Here is a 22,553-nt window from a genome sequence, read left to right as displayed (position 1 = left end):
TTTTGCGATTTACACAGTACGTTTTTAACGATTTCTCGACAACGATACAATATATCGACTTGATTTCAATCACATTATCCGTTTCAAGCTATAGGTAATAAAACGACATACTTAAAAAATCACAATTTTTGGTGTAAATACAGATTTTTTTTTAAACATGTCTTTATGGACCATAGCATGCTATTATTACAAATGGCATCAAATTCAGATTTTTTTAAAAACATTTGAGCATGTAAAAAATCAAAATCTGCTCGTGCAAAATACAACATTGACCCTTCTTGTCTGCAAACAGTACTACGTAACGATGCGAAAGAAGAGAAAAAACTAATAGCCTTCCAAAGATACCAATTTGAACAATACATTTTAATTACTTATTTCGAGACATGAATGCACCATTAGATGTTAAGTGTCTATAATAAAAAATAAATAAAAATATATAAGCTTTGATATAGTTATCTGTCATTGGGGTATATATTTTATCCATTGACAAGCAATAAAAAATAAATAAAAAAAAATACAAAATCTCAATTTTTTATATCGATTTTTTGGACCACCCTAACATGGAAATGGTCATCCTAATGACAAAATAAAAAAAAATACGGGTCTAATATTTTGCCATAAGGAACAAAACTACCATTTTTAACGAAATTGTGAGAACCACTATACCGTTTTGCTATGGAATGGCTGCATAGCAATATTTGTTCTTATATGACATGTTAAAGTTTTCAAGAATTATATTCCTTAGTTTATCAAAATATAATACCAGCGCGAAGTTGAAACATTAATTCAAAGTTGTAACGAATGAAACAAAAAAGGGATATAGCAAATTCAAAGGATTTTTTTTTTCGCCGGCATATTTTCGGAAATTTATCGGTAGTTATTGAATGTTTCTCAATCATTTTCGGAACGTTGCATTTAAGAATCATTGTTTTAAGGGTACGTGATGCAGTTCTCAAAAATGCAGGACTTATTATGTTAGATTTAAGGGTGCTCATCTTGCCATGGTGGCAATCTTGCCCCTTTGTACCCTACGACTGATCAATTACCGAACACATTTATATGAGCTTTTTAAATTAAACTGTAATTAAAAACTATTTTCAATCACAAATCACAACGCGTTTCAAAATTAGTTATGAATAGCAAAATTAAAGGAATTTTTCTGGTTTGAAACTTTTATTGATCTATAGACTATTGAAAATTTGAGATGAAATTATTATTAGTTGCAATTCAAACCTAGATATGAATAATATTGTCGTTATGTATTCATTCACATCTGTATGTTCAACATTCACTGACAGATATATTTTTCTTTTAACGTTTATTAAACATTTTCTTCATTTTACAATTTTACATTAACTTCATAAACGACATTCTATAAATATTAAATATACTTATCGGTTCCCTCAGTGTTATTATTTGAGAATTTTTCTGGTTAATAATTACATAGCATTCATTGTAATGAAGAAGATCATACGAACTTTATTTGTGATTATTTTTAAAGTCCTCCAAATGGGTCCAAATGTACATTTGTGTTTGCCACTGACTGTTGCTGTTGTTGGGGTTGATTCTGTACTAGCCCTGGTTGACCAAGAATCACGACTTGTTGTGGTGGTTGTGCCACGCCGGCCAATGGTTTCCCCATCATAGGTCTCATTTGTGGTATTCCTTGCTGCAGATTAGAGAATTAAACGAAGAGCAACGTGCTCGAATTATTTTTTCGCAATAACGTTGAGCTGGGACAAATCATAATAGGGTTTAGGAAGAATATTCCATCCAGAGCTACCAGCTGTATTATATATATCAGATTTATAGATACCAATTCAAACATGATAGAGAATACAAATAAACTACAGGTATTTAAAATTCAATAATAAGCTAATACAAAAAATATACAGAATTTCAAAACATATTGTAGATACAATGCAGATTTTTGAATTGTTATACAGGATAATTATTATACGTTTGTATCAATTATATACAGTCAATTTTCCCTAACTCGATATTGAGCTTTTGAAGTAGCCTGGGGCCCCTTGGGGAAGTCAAGACAAAGCTTGTATGAAAAGGTCGATTGTTTTTGGTTATATAATATGGTTAGGAAGAGATCGAGTTAGGGAGAGATCGTGTAAGGAAAAATATAATTGTACATCAAGCTCAAGGTATATTTTGATAGAAAGACAAAAAGAGCAAACAGATACAGTCCGCATCGTGCTCTCTTGCCGTGCGGATCTATTTGCTTTTAGCTGAAGGAAGTGTTACTACTACCTAAAGCTACAACAAATTTAAACAGCACTTTTCAGTGCTCAACCTGTAAAATTTCTACCTTGTTCAACTCTTATTCGTCTTCGATCCTTGTTTGGACCGTACCCGAGGTAATCCTTCTTGGATATCGATTTGGAAAATTCCTCTTCGATCCCTTAAGATTCGGATAGTAATCTGCTTGGAAGTCGATTTGGATAAAAAATTTACTGCCGCCATTTTTAAAAATTTACTGCCGCCATTTTTAAAAATTTACTAAGCGCAAATAAAAAGGGCAAACTCTTGATCCTCCTTATGATGAAATTAATTTAAGCAATCAATTTGATTTGCTCACGGATGATGAGAATGATCCATCATCCAAGAAAAATTCTAGTAAACTTTCCCGGCTTAATGCCAAGAAGGAAAAGATTCCCTCTATTGTGATAACCACTTCCGATTTCCATGCTCTTCGCATGGAACTTTTGAACTTCGTGAAAGTTAAGTTTTCACTACAAATTGGACGTCGGGATGAATGCCGTGTTGGCCAAGGTGAAACCTTGGACGGATATAAATGTCTTCTCAAGTATCTTACTGAGAAGCAACACAATTTTTTTTACTTACGTCACCAAAACTGAACGTGTATTCTAGGTTGTCATGAAAGAACTGCCCAGTGGTGAATCCCTGGATCAGATCAAAGATGAACTGGCAAAATTACTTGGAGTTTAGCCACTTCAAGTAATCAAAATGAAAATGAAATCCCGCCCTGGCGATTCTAATGATTTTTATTTAGTTCACTTCAACTCTACACACAAAGAACAAAAATTGTTCCTATCAAAATAATGAAACTTCAATTTAAAAGTTTCTCCAATTTCGTAGTTTTAACAACGAAAATATACAAAATCAAAACATTAAAAGTGTTTCTTTCAATTTCAACTTGTAATTTCAAAAGTTATTTTTTTTTAAATAAAAGTCGCAGATCTTTCAAAATTTCCTCGTCATTGCGAAGATTTTGGCATCACTTGACCTTCGTTTGCCTCTAAATTTGAAAGCGTGAAAAATAAACCATATTACTGTGTCTTCTACGTTTCCACATTACTCTTCCGTCGGTATCTCTTTCGAACTGAAATCGGTTCCCAAAAAGTGGTACGCCACCGCTAATTCATTTTCATCGGATTGCAGGTGATCGTCAAAGCAGCCAACGGAGGGAAGCAAACATAGATGAAACATAAACTCTATCATAACATGGAGGCAATGATGGCGTGCTGGAATTGACGGTAATTTGGTATAATTTTCAATGAATTTCATATTGTTCTAATTGAGATGTTTTAATTTTCAGGAGCCTCAGTCTTGCCAGAAAGGAAGGTTACTCCCACCTCGACTCCCACCCCGATCAAGATGCCACTTTCATTCAAGTACCCCCACACCGAGTCCGTCAGGAGCAAATTATTCCAGCTTTGATCAACAATCTGTAAAATAATACAATTCATACTGTAAAAGCATCGCGAGCGTCACTTCTGCTGCTTTGAAAATAAATTAGAATAAAAGGAATTTCTCTGGTTATTTCTTTTGAAAAATAAATGTAATTGATTTAAAATTAATTTACATTTAAGATAAAAACGTATGTAATTGCGATTAAAATGCTTATCATTTGAATTAAAATTTGTTACACGTCAATTTAAAAACTATAGGTTTTCAGTTTGACAGTTCTACAATTCGATTTGAAAGTTTCAACTTTTAAAAGTTGAATTGACAGTTAGTTAGGGAACTTTAGTTTTGAATGCTAAATACTTTCTACCAAAAAGAACCAACGCTAACTTTTAATTTTACCAATGGTTTTTTTTTTAATTATTAACGATTATTTTTTGTGTGTAGTGAACTAAACAATCTTAAGGCCTTAGAAAAAGCTAGCCTTATGCTCCATGTCCGAGTGAAATGGGAACACTTCAGGAAGACTGGAGGAAATTTCCAAAACATCACCCAGTGCCGTAAATGCCAGGCATGGGGTCATGGAACTAAAAATTGCTACATGCCAGCTAAATGCATGAATTGTGGTGATTCCTCTCACGCAAAGGACAACTGTCCTGTGAAGGAAGATCCTAAGAAATTTAACTGTTCAAATTGTGGTGAAAACCACAAATCCAATTTTTGGGAATGTAAGACTCGCAAAGCGATCCTACAATCTCGTTCTAAGGGACAGGTAGGAAACGCTCCACCCTCCCGACCAAGTACAAATTCCTCTGCTGTTAACAAGGGTCAGCGAGGAACAAATTCTATATTCGTACCCGTAGGTACAAATATCACCCCTGCTTCAAATTTGTCATCTATACCTACTCCCCTCGCTGCTAACAATGTTCAGCGAGTCAATGGAGCTACCAATGCTGCTATTGCAACGGGTAGAAATAAAAATTCTAACCAACGTAATTCTAACGGACATTTTGAACATTTTGACTCAGGAACATTACTGCTTCTAAAATGGACTTTTTACAGAAATCATTAATTGACATGATTACTGATATGCTTAAATCTAACTCCATGTTTGATGCTATTCAAACTGGAGTAAAATTTGCAAACAATATTGTCATGACTTTGAAATTCAGTAATTGATTTTTGGCATTATATATTCTAAATTGGAATGCTCGATTTCTTAAAGATAATGAAGACGAGTTATAATTGAAACGTTCCTTAAACCTGACCATAAGGTTAAGAGGGACGCAAATTATTCCATTCATAGAAATGATCGTCTTTATGGACCCTGTGGTGGCGTTGGGAGGAAGAGGTTCTAGGGAAGATAATATTAGCCTCCCACTCCGAGTTCAGATTGACGGTGACGAAATCAAGGTGGTCGACGAGTTCGTGTATTTGGGCTCACTGGTGACCGAATCGTGCCTACTTTGGACTCCGGAGGACGCTTCCGTCGAATACAATTCGCCGCCGCACGAAATTGACTATATGCAAGGCGCAGATGCTCCTCTACGGCCACGAGACATGGACTATGCTCGAGAAGGAGTAACGTGCTCTTGGTGTTTTTGAATGGCAGGTGTTGTGGATCATCTACGGTGGAGTGCAGATGGAGGAGGTAAATGAACCATGAATTTCACCAGCTGCTGGGAGAACCATCCATCGTTCGCACTCTCTCTGAATGTCAGTTGCAACCAGGGATGTGCCAATATCTACACATAAAATTCTTTCTTCATTTGAAACCAAAGTGTTTGAAACTTTGGGTGTTTCTATTGAAACAAAAATTGGACAACTTTCGTTTATAGCTGCCTGTTTGCCATTCCAATGCGTAGGCCAGCAAAAGAATTTTTTCAAGGGTGACCTTCAGAAACTTACCCGTCATATGTCTAAATTCTTCATTATTGGTGATTTTAATGCAAAACGCCGCTCATGGAATAATGCTTAAAGCAATTCCAATGGTAATATTCTGTTTGATGATTGTTCTGCAGATTATTACTCTATTCTATATTCTAAGCCCAACATGCTTTTCTTCAGCAAGAAATCCTTCAACTATTTATTTGGTCTTAACTAATTCATGTCAACTTTGTAGCCAATTGGTTACCCATGCTCTTCGGTTCTGATCACCTTCCAGTAACTTTTGAAATATCCCAAGAAACAATTTGTAATCCCAACAGCTCTACTTTCAATTACCATAGAGCTGATTGGGAGCAATATCGAACATTTATGGAATATAACTTCGATCCAAACATTCCGTTGCATACCAAAGATGAAATTAATTTTGCTCTTGAATCTCTGATTACTTTTATAGTTGAAGCAAGAACTGCCTCAGTACCAAAATGCGAGGTAAAATTCGATTCAATTATAATAGACGACGATCTTCAGCTGTTGATCCGTCATAAAAATGTCCGTAAGAAACAATATCAACAAGAACACGCGATTCTGCCATGAAAGTAATCTGGCGGTATTTGTAAAAAGAAATTAAAAAGCGATTCTCTGCCCTGAGTAACAAAACTTTTGAAAATAATGTTTCTAAATTAGACCCGAGTTTAAAACCCTTTTGGAAACTCACAAAAATTTTGAAAAAACCTCAAAAGCCTATTCCAGCACTTAAAGAAGGTGGTTAAATTACGATCACAAATTTGGAAAAAAAAAGCTCAGAAGCTTGCTAAGCAATTCGAGAGTTCCCATAATTTCAGTTTTGGTTTTACTAGTCCTATTGAGAATCAGGTTTCTCTTAATTATCTGAATATTTTCTCTTGGGAAAATATTTTTGATGATTCCGGACGGAGTAAGGTCTATAACTAAAAAGTTTCATAATATGAAAGCTCCAGGTGATGATGGAATTTTCTATATTCTCATAAAAAATAACTCCCAGAGAGTAACTTGTCTTTCTTAGTAAAATTATTTAACAGATGTTTTGATTTGGCATAGGTACTTTCCTGATAAATGGAAAAATGCAAAAGTTGTTCCAATTTTGAAGCCGGATAAAAATCCAGCTGAAGCTTCTAGCTACCGTCCAATAAGTTTGATTTCTTCAATAAGTAAACTTTTTGAAAAGATAATTTTAAATAGAATGATGCTTCACATCAATACGAACTCAATTTGTGCAGATGAGCAGTTTGGATTTCGCCATGGGCATTCAACTACTCATCAACTCTTAAGAGTTACCAATTTAATTCATTCAAACAAATCTGAAGGCTACTCAACTGGAATTGCTCTTCTAGACATAGAAAAAGCATTCAACAGTGTTTGGCATGAAGGTTTGATTGCTAAATTGAAAAAGTTGAATTTTCCACTTTATATTATGAAATAAGTTCAAAATTATTTAACTGACAGAACGCTGCAGGTAAATTATAAAAATTCCGAATCTAATCGACTACCTGTTAGAGTAGGAGTTCCTCAGGGTAGCATTCTTGGACCTATATTGTATAACATTTTCACTTCGGACCTCCCTCATTTGCTTTAGGGTTGCCACAAATCTTTGCTCGCCGATGACACAGGCATTTCCGCTAAAGGAAGAAGTCTTCGTGTTATTTGCAGCAGACTGTAAAAAAGTTTAGATATTTTACCTTCTTATTTACAAAAATGGAAGATTTCTCCCAACGCTTCCAAAAATCAACTTATAATATTTCCACATAAGCCTAGAGTTTCCTTTTTGAAACCTAGTAGTAGTGACATAGTCAATATTAACGGAGTTCCAATTTCCTGGTCAAACCAAGTGAAATATCTTGGATTAGTACTTGACCAAAAATTAAATTTTAAAGATCACATTGAGGGCATTCAAGCCAAATGTAACAAATATATAAAATGTTTGTATCCTCTTATAAACAGGACATCCAAACTTTGCCTGACGAATAAACTTCTAATATTTAAACAAGTTTTAGACCGGCCATGCTTTACGCTGTGCCAATATGGTCTAGTTGGAAAGGAAAAAAGCACTTCAAAGGATTCAGAACAAAGTTCTGAAGATGATATTGAAGTTGCCTTCCTGGTACAGTACTACCGAGGTACATAGAATTTCGAATGTTGAGACTTTAGAACAAATGTCCAACAAAATAATCAATAATTTCAGGCAAAAATCGTTGCAATCCTCAATTGCAACGATTAATTCCCTTTATACTTAGATAAGATTTAGTTTTAGTTTTTAGTTTTAAGATATCAATTGTTACACTGACATGCAGGTTTAAAAAAAACCTGTTCAAATTACTGAATTGCCAAGGCAGGAACAATGTAAAAACACCTAGATATATAGTTACAATACGACAGACACACCACTAGCCACCACGAAGCAACCCGTCAGCAACTTGGACCTAGCAACCGACGGCTACCATCGGTAACCGTCAGCAGAAAGTTTGGACCCAGCAACCACCAGCCACCATCGACAGCCCAGTCAGCAGGAAACCTGGACTTCAACCCGATCGTACGACGTTCCACATAGGCAGGCCGGTAGTATATAGTAAATAGCATAGTAAGCAATGAGTAGGTTTTAAATAGGGATAATTCCAATTGATCGAGCAGTCTTTAGTTAGAAGTGATAGAGTAGAGTTTGATTTGTAAAACTTAATTAGTGAAATAAATCTTTTTTTATGTTCCCCTAAGGAACAAACTCGTAATTGGCGCAGTCGAGTAGGCCTTGAGAAAAGGAAGATTAGAACAGTGGTTATTCATGAAGTGAAAAGTGAATTTTAGTGATTCCGCGTAAAAGCATCGTTAGCTGAAGGCAGCCGCCGCTAAATCGAGTTGAGGATCCCCCTTCTAATCACCTGCAGAGTATTGCCAACGTTTCTCCTGGGCCAACGCTCACGACAGCAAAACCGTATTTTATTTTGACTTTGTGTACATACGTCCCCATAGAGCACTACAAGATAGACTCCATGGGTAGAAAATCGTAGCAACAATTTGAAAAACATTGTTACGTCTCTAAAGAACACTACAAGATTCTTTAGGTAGTCAGAGTGCACTACAAGATAGACACTTTGAAAATTAAAAAAAAATTACAAAAAAAGAAACCTTTCTAGGCCTATCACGAGAAGTGAATGCCGAAAGTTCCAAAAAATTCAAAGTTTTTAACTTTGAAAAAAGCCAAAAATCTATTTATTCAAGGCAAACAATCTGATACCGAAGAAAGTTTCAATCAGACGTATCTCTGAAAACAGCACTTCCTCTTTTGGACAAGTTAAATATCAATTGTAACGAAAGTAACCAGTCTACCATGGACCAACTAAATGTTCAATTACAACAAATTTTAGCTAACATACAACAAATTTCTGAGCGGCAGAGCCAGCAAGACCAGCGCTTCAATGAGCTGAGCTTGAAAGTGAACGCCGCTACGGTACAAACAAATACAAACGCCGTTTCACCACCTGTAACAGCGAACAATTTCGAAAACCTTTTTAGAATACCTGACCCTATAAAGTCGTTGCCCACATACGACGGTAATAGGAGACAACTGTCAGCTTGGCTAGCGACAGCAAAAAATACATTAGAGGCATTCCATCCTCACGTTTCAGAGACACAGTTTAGAATGTACATCACAGCGGTGTTGAATAAAATATAGGGTAAAGCTAAAGATATACTTTGTCTTGCTGGAAACCCACAAGATTTCAACGAGGTGTCAGAATTCCTCACAAATGCAATTGGCGACAGGCAAGAGCTGTCGACCTACAAGTGCCAACTATGGCAAAATAAAATTAATGAACACACAACGATCCACAGATACTTCCAGAGAACGAAGGAACTTGTGCATAGTATAGAAATTTTGGCGAAACAAAATCCCAGGTATCAGAACAATTGGGACGCTATATGCTACTTTATTGATGAAGACGCATTAGCAGCATTTATCGCAGGGCTACGTGACCCGTATTTTGGCCACGTCCAAGCGGCTAGACCAAAGGACATTGAGGACGCATATGCATTTTTATGCAAATTTAAGTCGCAACAGATCACTGCTAATAGGATGGAAAACCTGAAAGCAAACCTGAAAATAAGTTTTTTACTAAGGCCAACAAACAAAATTTCCAAAAAAATGACAACAAAACTTCGGAAAATACTAATAACAATGCCAATGATAATGTAAGGGAGAGAGCAAAAAACCTTCCCATTGAAAGAATGGAGGTGGACCCATCCATTCGCAGCAGGTTAACATTGAACACTAAAAAATATGTAAACAATAACGAAGTAAATAATGATTCAAGCTCGACGGAATCTGATGATGAAAATGAAGTAAATTTTTGCCAAGCTATTCAAACAACTCTGGAAACATAAATTTTCTACCATATCTTTTATCAAATACAGGAATAAAACTTCTTTTGGATACAGGTGCGAATAAGAACCTCATTCGAACTGGAATTCTTAAAAATACAAAAAATACTAAGCCGGTCACCATCAAAAATATAACCGGTACACATACTATAAACCGCAAAGGAAAATTCAATTTCTTAGGGCATAATATCCCCGTTCAAAAAATTTACGAAATTTCCTTTCACACCTTTTTTGACGGAATCATAGGTTCCGAATTTCTGGCAAAAACGAATTCCATAATTAATTACGAAGACGAAACAGTAAAAATTAGTGAAGTAGTCATACCATTCAAAAATACTTCCCTACCAACCCTACAAAAACGTATAATCACATTGTTACAATTTCAACAGAAAACAATGGCGATTGGTACGTACCACAATTTTCAAAATGGGATAAAAACAAACCCAGACAAAATAAAGAAAATTTTAGAATTGGAATTACCCACATCCCAGAAACAAATTAAACAGTTTTTAGGGTTAACAGGTTATTATAGAAGATTTATAGAGGACTATTCCAAAATCACTAAACCTCTTACAAAGTATTTAAAAAAGGAACGGATATAAATTTGAATGACCAAGAATACAATGAATCCTTTTCAAAATTAAAAAAAATAATCGCCTCAGATCAGATACTAGCATACCCTGATTTTGAACTACCGTTCATTCTTACCACCGATGCGAGCAACTATGCTCTAGGCGCGGTATTATCCCAAAAACAGGATGGATTAGAGAGACCAATAGCATTCGCCAGTCGAACGCTCAACAGCACTGAAACCAATTATTGCACAACCGAAAAGGCAGCATTAGCGATAATGTGGGCTATTAACAAATTCAGGCCATACCTTGTTGGCAATAAATTTACATTAATAACTGACAATAAACCACTCATTTAAATAAAAAATTCCAAGAAAAATTTAAAATTAATTAACTGGAGCTTGGAATTAGAAAACTACGACTATGATGTAGTTTACAGATCAGGGAAAACAAATGTAGTCGCCGATGCATTGAGCCGCAAAATAGATACAAATGCAAATGAGACAGACAACGAATCAACAGATACAATTCACTCTGCAAATACATCCGAAGATTTCTTCATTCACTTTACAGAAAAACCCATTAACAATTACCGAAATCAAATCATTTTTAGACATGCAACATTCAACAGTGTTTTAACAGAAAACCCATTTCCAAACTTCAGGAGAATTATTATATGCTCAACATCATATGATTCGGAGAAAATAGCTTCTAGTCTTAAAGAATATAGTTCAGGAAATCAAACTGCAATCCACGCACCCGAAAACCTTCTTCAACTAATACAAGAAGTGCATAGGGAACACTTTTCTCAATCAAAATCACATTTTGTAATAACCCAAAATATGATCGAAGACGTTACATCCATAGAGAGGCAAGATTTGATAGTTCGTACAGAACACGAGCGAGCACACCGAGGAATATCAGAAATGGAAAATCATATAAAAAGGTCTTACTTTTTTTCCAAAAATGACCAACAAAATTAGACAAGTAGTAAACACCTGCTCTATTTGTGCCAAACATAAATATGAACGTAAACCTTACAATATAAAAATTTCTCCCCGACCAGTTGAAACAGCACCTTTTGACAGAGTCCACATGGATATTTTTGGAATCGACAAACAAAATTACTTGGCACTAATTTGCGCTTTCTCTAAACATCTACAAATAATAGAAATACCATCCAGAAATTTAACAGACATCCAAAATGCCCTCTCACAATATATTCGAAATTTCGGAGCTCCTAAGAAAATTATATGTGACCACGAAGCCGCATTTACAAGCCTTCAACTAAAAACTTTTCTAACTAATCTAGGTACAGACATAGAGTTTGCCTCTTCTTCAGAGTCAAACGGCCAAATTGAAAAGACACACAGCACCATAATTGAATTATTTAACACCAACAAACACAAATTTAATGAAATGAGGTCACCCGAAATCATAGCCATAGTAACAGCACTTTACAATAGTTCAGTACACTCGGCAACGTCATTCACACCTAATGAAATAGTTTTTAACCAACGAAATAATGTAAACCCAAAACAAATTGCCGAAGAAGCCAGAGACTTGTACATAAAAGTCTCGAACCAATTGAATAAATCCGCTAACAAAATGACCAAATATAATTCAAAGAAAGAAGCTCCTCCAAACATAGACGTAAACAAGGATATTTACATCCAAAAAATAACTAGAAAAAAACTGGACCCTAGATTTACAGAAACCAAATGTTTAAAGAATAATGAGAAGATCTCTCTGGTTCTGAAAAAGGGAGGAAAATAATATGTTAATTTTGTTTTCTAATACGCTTGATTTTATTTTTGTTTCTTTTGACGTTTCTTTTAATTCCTACAGATCGTAGGAATTAAGAGAAACGTCAAAAGAAACAAAAATAAAATCAAGCGTATTAGAAAACAAAATTAACATATTATTTTCCTCCCTTTTCCAGAACCAAATAAGTGGCCATCCGAGGAAAGGAGTACAGATTTAAAATAATTCTAACCAAATATCTTCTCGAATTTCAGCGTCTTTGTAAATAATTTGAATGAAAATAATTAATTAGTAAACCCTCTCGTTTCAGTACTCCACCAAGTGACTAAATCCAGTTGGGGTATCCTAACAAGCAAAACAAAATACGGATAGCAAAATAACAATAACTCTTAAGAAGCTTAGATTCAACACTGCTCGATAAAGATGATTAGAATAATATTTCTCTTTGTTTTCATTTTAGGGAGCATCTCAAAAGCTCAAGAATTAGAAATAACAAATTTAAACAAACAACCAATTTTGATTTTGAAATCCAGTACATGCAAAATTCAATTAGGCAGCATTAGCATTATTCACCCTATAAATATAACCAACTTAGAGACTACTGTTAACTATTTAACCATTCTAGCATACACAAAAATTAATAATCATTTATCAGACATTGTTAAGCTTAAAATAAAACTATTGTATTCTAATTTCATTCAGTTTACCACTAAAACATCGCAGTGTTAGAAGCCTGAACCTAATTGGAACAACCTGGAAATGGATCAGCGGAAGCCCGGATGCGGAAGATCTGCACATCATAAACACAACCATGAATAACCTGATAGAAAACAACAACCAACAATACAAGATTAACGAACAGCTCGGGAACAAACTACAATCCCTAACAAATGCAGTAAACAAGGTAATTGAGAGTAAAAATGAGAATGCAATCATTTTAAATTAAATCGAGACCATCACCACAATTATGAACATAGACTTGATTAACAAAATTTTGGAGGAGGTACAGGAAGCGATCTTATGGACAAAAGTATCAGTTACTAACAACAAGTTTCTCTCAGCACACGAGATCAACATTATAAAAGTATTACTAGAAGACCAAGGAATTCACGTAGACCTACCAAGCGAAGCACTCAACTTAGTTCAACCAGAAATAGCCGTCAACAGGGAGACATTATTATACATCCTACGAGTACCACAACTAGAGAAGGAAGAATCAACCATACTACAAGTACACCCACTCAAAAACAACAATTCTATGATAAAACACTACCCCACACACCTCATCAAAAGCAAAAACGGACTATTTACAACAAGTAAACCAAACGAATACGTCCAACATAGCAGTAACATAAGTAAGTACTCAGATAAATGCATATCCAACTTAATTTTGGACAAGAAAAGCTACTGTACAACCAGACAAGATAACAAAACAGAAGCACGTCAACCTATTATTGATTAATAACGCAAAATCAGACACATTAAAATCTGATTGCGGCCCTGATGATCGAGTACTTAATGGTAACCTTCTAATATAATTTTCCAACTGCAACATAACTTTTGGAAATCTACAGTTTGTGTCTCTGAATGAGACCGTTCAACTATCCATAATACAAGGCGCTATTGCACAATGTATTAACCCATCATCAACTAGAAGAAGAGGATCTAACGTATCTGAACAACAAAACCATAACCAACAGAAGGATGATCAACCATGTCTACCTGAAGCAGTTCACCAATCAACTCTGGAACTGGAGTCTACTAGGAGGAATATCGCTCTCAACAATCTTAACCGTAACCATAGCCATTTTTGCTCTCAACAAACAGACAAAGTGTTCGTTGCATCATTACCAATCTTACCACAAAGAAGGAAACCAAAGTTGTATCATCCTCAGATAACTCAAACGAAGACGCGTGAGGTCACGCTTTTTCTACCCCCCGGAGGAGTTACAATACGACAGACACACCACTAGCCACCACGAAGCAACTATAGTCGCTATATTTATAGTCTAGCGGATAGAATCTCGGGAACTAATTGAGCTGTCAAATAGCGGAACCAATCGAACAAATCACGACCAACAACAGAAAGTAGTGCATCAGCTATTGTGAACAAAACTTTGGAAACCCTTTTCTCGTGATTCAAGGCTCGCCTACGCCAACTAACACCATCTTTGTGTTGGGGAAGGTTTCCCCTACCCGATGATGCTGGTAATTTGCGTTCGATTGGCGAGGAAAGAATAATCAACGTTTTGTTTATAAAATTTGATAGTACCTTTTCAATTGTTGGTATACAATATATTGAATTGGATCCGCTTTTTGATAGATCGGAGTTCTATCCGCCAGACTATAAATATAGCGACTATAGAAGCAACCCGTCAGCAACTTGGACCTAGCAACCGACGGCTACCATCGGTAACCGTCAGCAGAAAGTTTGGACCCAGCAACCACCAGCCACCATCGACAGCCCAGTCAGCAGGAAACCTGGACTTCAACCCGATCGTACGACGTTCCACATAGGCAGGCCGGTACTAAATATAGTAAATAGCATAGTAAGCAATGAGTAGGTTTTAAATAAGGATAATTCCAATTGATCGAGCAGTCTTTAGTTAGAAGTGATAGAGTAGAGTTTGATTTGTAAAACTTAATTAGTGAAATAAATCTTTATTTTTTAAGTTCCCCTAAGGAACGAACTCGTAATTATATATCATAACAATTAAGGCTGGTAAGTTACTGTAGTAACTGGAGCACATAGGTTAAAATGAAATGTAATTTATTTTGAATTTGTAACAAATAAAGAGTAAGGGGCCTCCCTTAGCTCAGTCGATAAAGGCGCATCTACAAAGCAAGACCATGCTGTAGGTGGCTGGGTTCGATTCCCGGTCCGGGCTAGGAATTTTTCGGGTTCGAAAATTTCTCGACTTTCCTGGGCATAGAAGTATGATTGGACTTGCCACACAATTATACCAATGCAAAAATGGTACAGGCATCGAAAGCTCACAATTAATAACTGTGGAAGTGCATCTAGAACACTAAGTTGAGAGCACGCAATAAGCTAATATGCGATATGCAATAAGCTTTAAATGCGAAGAAGAAGAAGAAGAAGAAAGAGTAAAAAACAAAACAAAAAGCAAACAGATACAACTACATCAGCATGAAACAGTCCAAGGGCAAATTCTGATTAGTCAGCTGTATAATGGCCGTTTGATCGAGACAAATGGTCAAGAGAAAGGGGTGTACCTTAAAATTAGCAACCTGCAATTCTAAACTTGCATGTGAATGTGCTATGTCACTTTAATTTGTCAGTCGAAACAAAATGAACCTATAAGGCCACTACGGAATACAAGGGAATGGACGACACGTTAACAAGACTTGGATCATCTCAATATTTAATAGGACCAGAACCATACCAAATAAGAATGCTAAGATGAAACAGTTGGAAGAAAAAACATCCTCTGGATCACCAAAACAGTACAGATCGACTGGAGGGACCACTCACACCTAAGGAAATTAACTACGCTTGCTTGGAGCTGGCACGAGCAGCTCAACACGATTGTTTCAAGAAGGAAATTGGTTGTCTGACCAAATACACACCACTTTCAGGCAATAGCAAGCTCAAGTCTTTGTTTCCTTTCATCGATGCTGATGGCACACAGGGCCAACTTTGATGATAGCAACACTAAACCAGAGATATTGAAGCAGTTTGAGACTTATCCACAAGCGTGAAATCTGATCTGACCACGGATCAAACTTTGTAGGTGCAAATCGAAACATCCGGCAACACCTGCAATTTAACCAAGCTGTGAGTCAGTACCTACTGAACTTGAAGGTGAAATGGACGTTCATCACTCCATGACTCCATCCGCCCTCCATATAGAGGAATTTGCGTGGTTGCGGTGAAGATTATGAAGAAGCATCTCCGAGTGGTGCTAGAGAACACAAGTCGGACATACGAGGCATGTTTGAATTCGCGTCCTTTGTGCCAGTTTTCGACATCGACTGACTCCTCCGAGGCCCTCACGCCAGCACACTTCATCATCAATCAGCCACTCAACTTGCTGTCATAACCAGATGTCTTGCCACACTTCAACCTCGGAACAGGTGACAAGCAGTACAGCATAATATGGATGCGGGACAACTGGTACTAATCAAGAACGATAACTCGCCACCTGCGGCATGGGAGCTTGCAAGGATTGTCGCTGCCCATCCATATCAATATGGGGTTGTTCGCACCGTCACTGTACGCAAGGTTGCAAACACTCATTTCAGCTAAAACAATGTTTTTTTTTAATTATGAAATAATTAGATGCCATGATCATATTTTGAATTGGTAGGATACAAGAAGAGGTTGCAACGAATGTGTTTGACATATTGAACTTGTTTATTTCACTTCATGAGAGTCACGATCAGCGATTTTCAACACACTCACTCACTCACTCACTCATCGATCAGTAAATCGCTGATTGTGACTTATAGAAAGCAAAATTTACAGGTTTTATGTTTCAAACGCATACTTTGTAACCTCTTCTTGTAAGTTACAAGTAAAACATGCCATCATACCATCTTTTGGTTTTATTATTCCGAAAAACATTATTTTAGCTGAAATGAGTATTTGCAACCTTGACTGTACGTCATGGAGTGAAGGAGTGCCAAAGAGCGGTGCACAAGCTTGTTCCGCTCCCAATGGTTAAGGCATCCCAATTGATCGTCAGCTAAAATAGTTCATTTTCATTTTCAATTAAGTTCACCGTGTTTATTGCGTTCCGCCTGCTCTTTCCCGAAATCACGTACCTTAGATGAACTCCCGCTTATTGCTTATGGGTATAAAAGTCCACTCGACAGATGTTGCAGACTATTCAATAATGTGTGTGATCATTTTGACTTTAATATTAGAAGACTAGTTTCTAAGAATAGAATTCAGACTCGTTATTTTTTCTTCTTCTTTATATTTCAAACTTATTGCTTATCGCATATTAGCTAATTGTGTGCTCTTTACTTAGTGTTCAAGATACACTTCCACAGTTATTAATCGAGAGCTTTCGATGTCTGTACCTTTTTTGGTTTAGTATAATTGTGTGGGAAATACAATCATACTCTATACCCATGGAAGTCGAGAATTGTTCCAATTTGAAAATATCCTAGACCGGACCGGGAATCGTTTGTGTGGCTCTAATGCCAAAGATGATGATTAATAAACACATATAACCATTTCAATAGAACCTCAATGGTTGTTTGCTTTTTCAATTGAGCCTGTTGATGCTGATAATTAAGAATGTAGATAAATCAAGTAGATGACCATATTGCCAATCAACAACATTGTAAATTATTAATTTCAATGACTTGGGTAAGGTGTGGCCAGATGGATCATCTACATGATTTATTTATATGTTTGTTGGTTAACATCAACAGGATGAATGTAGACACAATGCTGGTTCAAACCATCATTGTTTTGCATGGAATTGACATTGACAAAGAAACAAATTAATAAATTTACTAGCTGATCCATCTTGCTCCGTTACCCATCTTTTCCCACATATTCCCAAAACTTAGAAATTATGAGAACCTTTAAGGTGATCTTGCCGATCTTGCCCTGTGAATTGTATAATTTTAATCATCAAATTTAATCAATAAAGTTAGGGAGAAGTACCAGACTCAGACAAAATTTGTTGAATAATATTTTTTATATCTACATATTACAACTTATTATGCGTGATATATTATAATACACATACAAGTTTACTTACCTGTAGGATGTATGATGACACTACGGGATAGGAAGTGTGTACAATTGGATGTATAGTGCTAGGGGCATGAAGAACAGTCATACCTTGCGCCTTATTGTTTATATGTAGTTTAAACACATGGTTTAAAACAATGTAATTTGTTGAATACAAAGCAACATAAATTATGAACCGAAAAAAAGAAAAAAAAGAAGAAAATACAAAATAACACGAGAAAATTAAAAATTAGGAATAGCAATAAAACTACTTCAAACTATAACCACCTTTTTTAAAACTGGAAAGAATTTGATTACAATAGAAAATAGAATGGAAACAGAAAGTAACGTTGCAAGTTCATTATTTACATACGAAATTCTTCACATGCTCAATAAACTCAATACTATTTTTACGGCGGATTTTTTTATCGCCTCTGTTTTTGAGCGTGTGATCTCAATTTTCATCCATATTTAATGTAACTTGTTTCGAAAAACCACAAAAAATCAAGGAATAATTAAGTGACATTAATCATCATTTAATTAACCATCATCAATTAACCATCATGAATGCAAAATCGAAAAAAAAAAAAAATGCGCAAACACAGAATTGAATATACAAGATTCATGTGGTACTAAAATAAAATAAAAAAATGCAGTAAAAGACCGATTTTAAGAACAAACCAGTTTTGGCTTTTTTTCAATTTATCTACAAATTCGAATTGCAAGTCTGATAATCTGACCACGTTCAGAACTTAATAGCTATCCGGAAAGTTTAAAAAAATATCAAAAAGGTGGGTTCGAGATTATCATTTAAAATGTGTGGCCGGAATCGGACACATGCTGTATCTCCCTCATTTGTACAAACTTACCATAGGCTTATAACCCGTCTGATTAGTTGCTGGTTGTGGTTGAGGAGACCATCCTGCTGAGCCCGGTTTTGCAGTATTTTTAGGCGAATTCCATTGGACATTTCTAATGAAAGAGAACGAAAGGTTAAAGAATCGAAAATGTTTTGATCTTCACAATTAATAAAAAAATTAAAAAAACTGAAGCATGCAAAAACGTTAGTACTAACGCGAAGACGTACGATCCAGTGAACAAATCGAAGTACATATTAGCCATAGTAACAAAACTTATTCGATCACATTTTTGATTCTTCAGCATTGATTAAACTCCACTGTATATGCACGATTTTCATGTGAAGTAACGTTTAGTTAGATAATATTCTGCTTTTACCAAATTATTATTCAACTACGGACCAATTAACCCCAGTGATTGTTTTGTTGTTGTTGTTGTTGTTGTTATTGTTGTTGTTGATACTAACGAAGAGCACGCACATTAGGGTGCGAATGAATGTTATTTTTTTTTAAACAGACATATTCAAAATGTTTATGACTTGAAAAAAGACCCTACGCGGTAAGAAAAAACAGTACCCAACGGCCAGTTAGCTTTTGACTAGTTTGTCTCCTTTTCTCCTTCTAATGTTGTCAAAAACGGAGGAGCAAAACCACCCAACAGAGGTAGTAAAGTGCGGGAACCCAACATTGAGTATAATCATATTTACCTACTTTTGGGTACAACTAACTTACTTTTAGGTCCCTACGATTTGGTCAGAGAGCGTATAGGGCGTCGTTTTGCCAATTTGGCCGTGGTACATTTCGAGTATGAGAGAGTGATTGCAGTTAGATCAAAAGTGCCTGAGAAAAAAACAAGTGCGGATTACCCGGAGTTGCGATAGTGAAGGAATGATCACAGACAAGCAGGCATAACATGCTTAAGATGGTCATCGAAATCGCTTTTAAAAGTCAATTTAAATGTTTCTTAGTTGATAGTACCGCCACTTGTGGCGCAAATAACCAATTCCTTGACCATAAATGCGTTCTTTCATAATAACACTGCCGGCCAGTGGGGGTTTGTAAGGATCACACACACACACACGCACACAGACACACACACACACACAGGGTTCCAGGCTACCTCTGCAGGATTCTAAGTAGTTATTTCCAGAACCGGGTCCTTGTCTATGTGACAGACACGGGGCAGAAATCGCTTAGAATCACGGCGGGGGTTCCCCAAGGCTCCATTCTAGGTCCCACGCTGTGGAACGGAATGTACAATGGCGTGCTGACGCTCAAGCTGCCCAAAGGAGTTGAGATCGTTGGCTTTGCGGACGATGTCGTCTTGACGGTAACCGGTGAGACGCTGGAAGAAGTGGAAATGTTGGCGGCCGAGGCGATAGATACGATTGGTAACTGGATGCAAGGAGCGAAGCTGCAGATAGCCCACCACAAAACAGAAGTGATGTTGGTCAGTAACTGCAAAGCAGTGCAGCGGGCAGAAATTACCGTTGGAGAGCACACCATTGCTTCGAAGCGCATGCTTAAGTATCTGGGAGTGATGATCGACGACCGGCTAAACTTTAATAGCCACATCGAATATGCTTGCGAGAAGGCGACGAAGGTCATCAACGCAATAGCCAGAATCATGCCGAACAATTCTGGTCCAAGCAGCAGCAAGAGACGTCTTCTGGCTAGTGTTTCCTCATCAATACTAAGGTACGGAGGTCCAGCCTGGATTGAAGCGCTGAAAACGAAGCAGAACCAAAGGAAATTGAGCAGTACGTTCCGGCTCATGGCCATGCGAGTCGTGAGTGCGTACAGAACCATTTCGATGGAGGCAGTATGCGTTATCGCCGGTATGATCCCAATCGGCATCACCTTGGCGGAGGACTACGAGTGCTATATGACGAGAGAAACCAGAGGAGTACGAAAAATGGTGAGAACGGAGTCGATGGCTAAGTGGCAGCAGGAGTGGGATGCAGCAGAAAACGGTAGATGGACACACAGGCTAATACCGACTCTTTCGACCTGGGTGAACAGGAAGCATGGAGAAGCCAACTTCCACTTGACGCAGTTCCTGTCTGGTCATGGCTGCTTCAGGAAGTACCTGCATCGGTTCGGACACACAACGTCACCCTTCTGTCCGGAGTGTGGGAATGTGGAAGAATCACCAGAGCACGTGGTTTTCGAATGTCCTAGATTTGATGATGTGCGAGAGGATATGCTCGCCCTTAGCACGGAGAATGTCGTCGAAGAAATGTGTCGAGAGGAGGGCACCTTTAACGCCGTCAGCAGAGCAGTAACGCAGATCATGTCAGCGCTGCAGCGAAAATGGCGGGAAGACCAACTAGAAAGTAGTAATGTGCTCACACAAGTGCGAACTGAAAGCCGAAGCCGGGAGAACTCTCCGTCAGAGTAGGCTGTATCCACCACCAGGGATAACCGAGTAGAACGTGACGCTGGGAGATAAATGGCTCACAAATTGGAGAGACGATCAGCGAACTGGAAGCGCCAATTAGCTGAGGTAAAGTGAGGTGCGTAATGCACGGCCCCCTCCGAAGTAATACGACAAGTGGTTCCGGGGGAAAAGGGCAAGGCGTCTAAGGAGGTTTTAGTGCGGTAAGAATCCCACACACCGTGTCACCGCGACTGTGCGCCCAGTCGTCAAGCGGTGGCACGATGGCCTTTTTGAAGGTTTCCTCCTTGCCAAAAAAAAAAAAAAAAAAAAAAAAACACACACACACACACACACACGCACACACACACACACACACACAAACACACACACACACAAACACAAACACACACACACACACACACACACACACACACACACACACACACACACACACACACACACACACACACACACACACACACACACACACACACACACACACACACACACACACACACACACACACACACACAGGCTACAAATGGTGAATTGACAACGTGGGAAGAGCGTTTTTCCTATCTCTGGTCCTCACAAGTTCCTACCTCACACCTCCCCGTGGTGTAGCCTGGGCAATGTTGTCCTTCTGACAATAGCAAAGTGAGGGGGTGCGACGCGAACACTGGCGCGGTAACCATAACACGGCGATCGAGGAAATGCTTCGTCAACCCGCAGGAGTGCCAACCGGCACATTAGGATCGACGCCAGTAAGATCCTTATTATGGCATACTGGACACGGCATGGAACTATGGACACGACACGGTACAATGGATTGGATACCACGCTACAGGGCTGACAGTCGTGCTATTCTGCTCCCTAAGTAAAGAAGGGTGACACCTTCTTGAAATGGCGAGTGGGCTAATAGTGCGGCTGCCCCCGTCCCGGTAAAACCTTGGCAGGCCTCCGGATACGTTCAAAACTCGTCACCAATTGGTGATTGGTGATTAGTAGACTCAGATGTAACATTCCTGACTTACGCCGATCTGGCTCTGAACACGGCCCCCATGAAGGACCGTGTCAACCCTAGCATGGCCTCCCTGCTTGCATAGATAACCATGGGATCACGATAGGCGACTACATACAACGAGTGGAGATAGCGGCCCGGAGGGGGGACCCAACAGAATGGAGAAAAACGGAGAAAAAAACAAAAAAGAAGAAAATGAGAAAACCCAAAAAAATATGAAGGACGACGGCAAGACGCCAGAAATTGAAAACGGAGGAGCGAACGTGTTCGCAAGGAGCGGGATATTGCAGAG

General features: G+C 37.6%; 1 protein-coding gene across 3 annotated transcripts in view; it reads right to left on the bottom strand.

Moving 5' to 3' along the window:
- Nucleotides 1–1,158: 1,158 nt before the first annotated feature.
- LOC135714995 (phosphatidylinositol-binding clathrin assembly protein LAP-like) overlaps nucleotides 1,159–22,553 on the bottom strand; it is a 123,141-nt gene continuing 101,746 nt past the window's right edge. Inside the window, exons 8-10 of one of the 3 annotated variants that reach the window (XM_065238398.1) lie at nucleotides 18,873–18,975; nucleotides 18,032–18,121; nucleotides 1,159–1,669 (exon numbers count right to left, since the gene is read on the bottom strand). In XM_065238398.1, coding sequence (XP_065094470.1) covers nucleotides 1,496–1,669; nucleotides 18,032–18,121; nucleotides 18,873–18,975 — 367 coding nt within the window. In that variant the 3' untranslated portion in view covers nucleotides 1,159–1,495. The remainder of the gene's footprint in view (nucleotides 1,670–18,031; nucleotides 18,122–18,872; nucleotides 18,976–22,553) is intronic. The other 2 variants (XM_065238399.1, XM_065238400.1) reach the window with 2 other exon arrangements.

Source organism: Ochlerotatus camptorhynchus, unplaced genomic scaffold (genome assembly GCF_037179485.1).
Source record: "Ochlerotatus camptorhynchus isolate MF236.1 unplaced genomic scaffold, CSIRO-AGI_Acam_v1.1 ptg000776l, whole genome shotgun sequence".
In the NCBI taxonomy this organism is placed as follows: domain Eukaryota; kingdom Metazoa; phylum Arthropoda; class Insecta; order Diptera; family Culicidae; genus Ochlerotatus; species Ochlerotatus camptorhynchus.
This window is presented reverse-complemented; position numbering and strand designations above follow the sequence as displayed.